We start from the raw sequence: 5,312 nt of genomic DNA, 5'->3' as shown, positions 1-5,312 counted from the left end.
AGGAGCGAAATGAGAAGCAATTGAATGAAGGCGAGGCGGCGCAGATCGACACCAGCCAGGGCTCGTCCACGCTCGAGCACTTCTTCCAGGAGACCCCCATCACGCTGGCAGACATTCGATCTACGCTCATTCGCTTGGAGGAGACCATCATCTTCGCTCTCATCGAACGCGCCCAATTCCGCGCCAATCCGGCCGTCTACCGCAAGGATGAGGAAACGGAAGTGCGCCAAAAGGGCAAGAGCTTCCTCGACGTCTTCTTTGGGCAGATCGAGAAGGCCCATTCGCTGATGCGACGCTACACGAGCCCAGACGAGCATCCGTTCTACCCCGAGGAGCTCGAGCGGCCGATCCTGCCCCTACTCAACTACTCGGCCATCATTCGCCCCAACAACATCAATCTCAACCCCAAGGCAGGCACCCTCTTCCCCTCTCTTTCTCTTTCAGTCTGCACCATGCACCACGCTGCGCGATCGTGGGGATGGTTAGTATGGCTCCATGGTCGGCGAACCGCTGACTCCTCCTCTCTTTTCGACGCACCGCACAGATCATGCGGCTGTACCTGGAGCGCATCGTGCCGGTGATCTGCGAAGCGGGCAACGACAATCGCGAATACGGCAGCTCCGCCAACGCGGACATCAACGCGCTTCAAGGTGCTCTCACTCTCCTGCTCGCTCGCAGAGTTTTTCTCATCTTGCATGACCTGACGTTGGTGTGTGTCGCATGTCGTGTCGTGTCGTGTGGTACACGTTATGCTCGTGCGGCAGCCATATCGAAGCGCATCCACTACGGCAAGTTCGTGGCCGAGATCAAGTTTCAGCAGGAGAAGGAGAAGTACTCGACGCTCATCCGCGAGAAGGACACCGACGGCATCATGAACCTGCTCACCCACCCGGAGGTCGAGAAGAAGGTGCTGGCTCGAGTTCGAGCCAAGAGTTCCGCCTACGGCCGCGACATCAGCGAAGACACGGCGTCGGCCGACGCCTCCGCCGACAGGTACAAGGTGCGCACCGGCTTTCATTCATTCATTGCAGTCATCGTGACATCGGTAGTCCGCTGACTCTTTGTTTTCTTTGTCTTCTTCGTTGTCGTCGTCGTCTTCTTCTTCATTGACTCTTGGCAGGTGGATCCTGACGCGATCATGGGCATCTACAGAGACTACGTGATTCCCCTCACCAAGGAGGTCGAGGTCGACTATCTGCTGCAGCGACTCAGGTCAGCCCCACCCACCACGGACGCTCTGGATGTGGCGTGGGCTTGTTGGCTAATCACATGTTGCTCCCTCGCTCAACGCAGCCCCGTGAGCGTGGCGTTCCTGGGTCCCAAGGCCAGCTACAGCCATCAGGCCGCCCTTAAGTACTTCAAGGAGGGAACGCCCGAGCTGCTCGAATGCGCCACCTTCTCCGAGGTGCTCCCTCATGCCCGCTCTCCTTTTCCTTTCTTTTCTTTTCTTCTTTCTTTTCTTGGTGGCTGACGTGTCTCTCTTTCGCTCTTTCGTTCGGCTGGTATGACAGGTGTTCCAATCGGTGCTCTCCAACAAGACCAGCTTCGGCATCGTACCGATCGAAAACTCCACCACCGGTCGCGTGCACCAGGCGTTGGCCAACTTTTTCGACACGAGCGCCAAGGTGTGCGGCGAGACCTACCTGAAGGTCTCCCACGCGTTCCTGCTGCACGAAAAGGCGCTGGCGGCCTACGAGGCGGCCGAGCGGGACGGCAAGGGCGCGCAGAAGGTGGGCCGGCTCTACAGCCACCCGCAGGTGTTCGACCAGTCGCGCAAGTGGATCGAGGAGACCTTCCCCGGCGCCACTTGCGTGTCTGTCTCGTCATCATCGCAGGCTGCGAAGCTCGTCAGCGGTACTGGAGCCCCCCCCCCACCACATGATTACGCGCTCTCGCGTGCGTGCGTGCGGGTGCTGACGTGACCACGTCCGCGCGACGCCGTGCACTTCCAGAGGAAGCGGGGGAGGAGACGGACGGCAAGGTCAGCGGAGCGTTGGGCAGTTCGCTCCTCGCCGGCGAGTACGGCCTCAAGATCGTGCGCAAGGTTCTCCCCTCTCTCCCTATCCTGCTCGCTCCGCTCTTTCTTGTCTCATGACACACACGCGACACGCCACACGCGACACACAGGACATTCAAGACGACCCAAACAACACGACTCGCTTCCTGGTGATCGCCAAGACATTCACCGGACCATCAGGTGCGCGCTGGCACCTTTCATCTTTTGGTTTGGATGAATACTCACCCCCCACCCCCACCCCCACCCCAATCATTCGGTGGACGTGTAGGGAAGGACAAAACACTCCTCACCTTCGGCCTGAAGCACATGGTGGGTTCCCTTTCGTCCGCGCTCACCATCTTCTCGAAGCATGGGATCAACATGAGGTGCGCGCTTCTCTTCTTCGCTCGATCTGTACCAAGCGCGACAGTTCTCACATGTTGCACGGTGTGCGCTGCACATACAACAGCGGGATCGAGTCGTACCCCAACAAGGCCGAGATCTGGTCGTACAACTTCCTCGTGGAGCTCGAGGGCCACGTGGAGGACAAGAACGTGAAGGAGGCCCTCGACGAACTGCGCGAACTGGCCACCTTCATCAACATCATCGGCTCCTTTCCCGAGGCCTACCCATGAATTCTCCTCCCACCCTCAGTTGGGGTTGCAAGAAGAGTTGATCACAGTTGTCGTCGTTCATTGATGTTGCGGTCACATTGTGGTCGTCTGCGGGTGTGGCGTTCGGGCGGGCAGCATCCGTCGGTAGGCCTGTGGCTGGGGCATCTGCGGCTGCGGGGGAAGCAGCCGAATCTCTTGATGTGGAGTTGGTGTGGGCTGGGGCACTCGGATGGGTACCGGCGCACTAGCAGGAGGCGTGGCGAAGGAAGCTAACGACGACTGGAGAGCCACGCCACCCGTGGCGGTTGAAGCCATGGCGGCCGCTGGTGGTCCGGCCAGCGTCGTAGAGGTACTCCCGTTGTTCGGAAAGGGAGCAGAGCGCAGCACGGAGGAGGCAGAGAGCGGGAGTAGGGGAATGCTGGGTGGAGCTACAGGGCCGCGCTGTCGCAGAAGCTGCAGCTGATGTTTCGCCAGCGCGTCTGCTGTGATGCCAATCGAGTTAGAAGAGTGCATGCGAAATCAAAGGGCCACTTGAGGCGAACGTACCAGAGATGGGGTCCAGGAGGGAATGGGCTGAGAGGAGCGAGGGGGACGGCCTTGCCCGAGAGGTTAGCAACTGATTGCAACGGGGCTACCAGAGCTGGAGCTGGCCCGGTGCTGGAGATAGGCAGTATTTGGCCTGGTGCAGGCGGTCGGCTGGTAGGATTGGTGGGCGGGCAGTTCGATCTGGAGGAGCTGATGCTGCTGGGATTGGCACCCTGTTGCACACCGTGCTGAACGGCTGGGGCTGGTCTTTCAGCCTGGGCGGGGTTGGAGGCCGGAGAAGCAGCGGCTTCTTGTTCGGTTTTGGTCTTCTTCGCCGGGGAGGCCGGGGAGCTTGGTTGTTCTGGGCTGTCCCGCTTGAGCTTAGCCCTGTGGAGGAACAATCACCAGTTAGAAGCTTGCCAATTCAATGGCGGTGCGTAGAGTGAGACCTCTTATTCTGGAACCAGATCTGGACTCGACGTGGGGTCATGCCCAGCTGTCGCGCGAGCTGCTGGCGAAGTGCCTGATTGGGCATCGGATCGCTCTTGAATGTGGTCTCGAGAATGTCGAGCTCTTCGGGCGAAGTCCTCCTCCTCTTCTTGCTCTGCGCCGCGAAGTAGGCCGCCGTGGCATCGACTTTGGCCGCTTCTTGTAGCGCCTGCTGCTGCTGCTGCTTGGCGCTTCTGTTGCTGCTGCTTTTGGCTGAGCCCCACCAAGATGCCCGCCAGGTCATCCAAGTCACTCGCCGGAGGCCTGAGCGAATCCAGCAAGAGCAAGTGGGTTAGCAACTCCCCCAAATACAGAGCGCTTTTCCTTTTTTTGGCGTAACCAAGGCGCAAGGTGGAGTAAATGAAGTGGGTGGAGAAATGAAGTGGAAGGGACCCGGGAGCGACGGTGCAGCATACACTGAAGGAGAAGTGCGTACCCTTCTTCGATGGACTTGGTTGTTGTTTTACTTTCGCTTGCGCCTCTTCTCTTCCTGTCATCTTCCTTATTCTTCACTACGTCGAAATTGTTCTTCCCCTTTCGGCCGCTACGTTCGGGGCTTTGCCTCTTCCTCGATGTAGTTGACTCCTTCGAGGGGAAGGCGATAGGTGCTTTGGGAGGTTCACTTGTGTTACTGCTCGGGGAGGGTGAGGGTGCAGCAGAAGATGTTGTAGAAGAAGATGATGTCGACTTCGAGTGGCTGATGGAGCTGTCCTTCCTCCACGGTAGGTCAAACGTGTAGCGGGCCTCGAGTAGAGGCGTTAGGTCATTGTAGACGCCGAAGTTCATGTCGCCTGTACCCTCTTGATTTCTTCTTTTCCAAGTAGTCGCAGGAGTCTGCTTCTTGAGGCGGTGTGAGCTGGGATTAGCCAACGCTGCAAAAAGGGCACCTACAGCGAGGTGCGACTAGGTGAATAGAGAGATATGAATAAGGGCTGCTCTTGAGCTGCCCCCACCAAAACGTAATATCCGCGTTATTGATTTTTAATTTAATTGGCTTCTTTTGTAAAGGGACACGCGCTTTTCTTATCGCCTGCCCATATTTGTTGTTTTTATCATTTGTGCATAATAATTCATAAATATTGTTACACTGCAGGTGAAAGGCGATCAACAGTAGGAGATCCTTGTCATTTATTTCTCTCTCTTTTTGTGTGTTTTTCTGGTTCTGGTGTGGGAGATGGTTCAGGGGGTGTCATCCGATCGGCCGCCCATGTCCTCGAGGTACCTGCGCAGTCTCGAGTTCTCCTGTTTGAAGTCATCGTTCTCCAGCCTGAGCTGATTGTTCTCCTTCTCGATGGTGTCGTTCTCGTCTCGCAACAGCCGGTTCTCCCTCTGCAGCTCCTCTTGCTCGTGCGTCAGCTCGCCCTTTCGCTTCTTGTTGGGCGTCTCTGAGTCCTTGTCGTCCAGGGCCACGTGAAGGTACGGGCAGCTCTTGCCACGCGCACAACTGTCCGTTGAAGCCACCACCACAGGAGGAAGAGGGGAAGAGGAAGTGTCAAATCTCACGTGTGTTGTGAGTCAATTGAGGAGTTAGTGGCTCTACGCACTTCTTTCTGTACAAGAAGTCGCGGCAGACTTCCGGTCCAGCGCGTCCATTCTGCAGTGTCACAGTACATGCGCATGTGAGTGCTGCTCAAGGGACCCACCAAGCAAGCAGCGTAAGACCACTCAATGAGAAAGCAGTGTACCTT

At 57.5% G+C, this 5,312-nt stretch overlaps 2 protein-coding genes across 2 annotated transcripts in view; one reads left to right on the top strand and one right to left on the bottom strand.

Annotated features, from left to right (window-relative positions):
* ACA1_081100 (prephenate dehydratase) overlaps window positions 1-2,631 on the top strand; it is a gene marked incomplete at both ends in the record, with an annotated part of 3,206 nt that extends 575 nt beyond the window's left edge. The window contains 10 exons of the mRNA XM_004367705.1: window positions 45-485; window positions 545-650; window positions 765-1,000; window positions 1,121-1,212; window positions 1,294-1,405; window positions 1,512-1,854; window positions 1,953-2,044; window positions 2,128-2,197; window positions 2,286-2,382; window positions 2,466-2,631. Coding sequence (XP_004367762.1) covers window positions 45-485; window positions 545-650; window positions 765-1,000; window positions 1,121-1,212; window positions 1,294-1,405; window positions 1,512-1,854; window positions 1,953-2,044; window positions 2,128-2,197; window positions 2,286-2,382; window positions 2,466-2,631 — 1,755 coding nt within the window. The remainder of the gene's footprint in view (window positions 1-44; window positions 486-544; window positions 651-764; window positions 1,001-1,120; window positions 1,213-1,293; window positions 1,406-1,511; window positions 1,855-1,952; window positions 2,045-2,127; window positions 2,198-2,285; window positions 2,383-2,465) is intronic.
* Window positions 2,632-4,803: 2,172 nt separating this feature from the next.
* On the bottom strand, window positions 4,804-5,217 carry ACA1_081090 (uncharacterized protein; the record flags this gene model as incomplete). Its single annotated transcript, XM_004367704.1, has 2 exons — window positions 4,804-5,068; window positions 5,198-5,217. The coding sequence occupies 2 exons, from the start codon at window positions 5,215-5,217 to the stop codon at window positions 4,804-4,806; spliced, it is 285 nt and encodes a 94-aa protein (XP_004367761.1).
* Window positions 5,218-5,312: the final 95 nt, after the last annotated feature.

This window comes from Acanthamoeba castellanii (genome assembly GCF_000313135.1).
Source record: "Acanthamoeba castellanii str. Neff unplaced genomic scaffold scf7180000084618, whole genome shotgun sequence".
Classification (NCBI taxonomy): Eukaryota; Discosea; order Longamoebia; family Acanthamoebidae; genus Acanthamoeba; species Acanthamoeba castellanii.
Note: the sequence above shows the minus strand (reverse complement) of the source record. Positions and strands in the feature narration are given on the sequence as shown.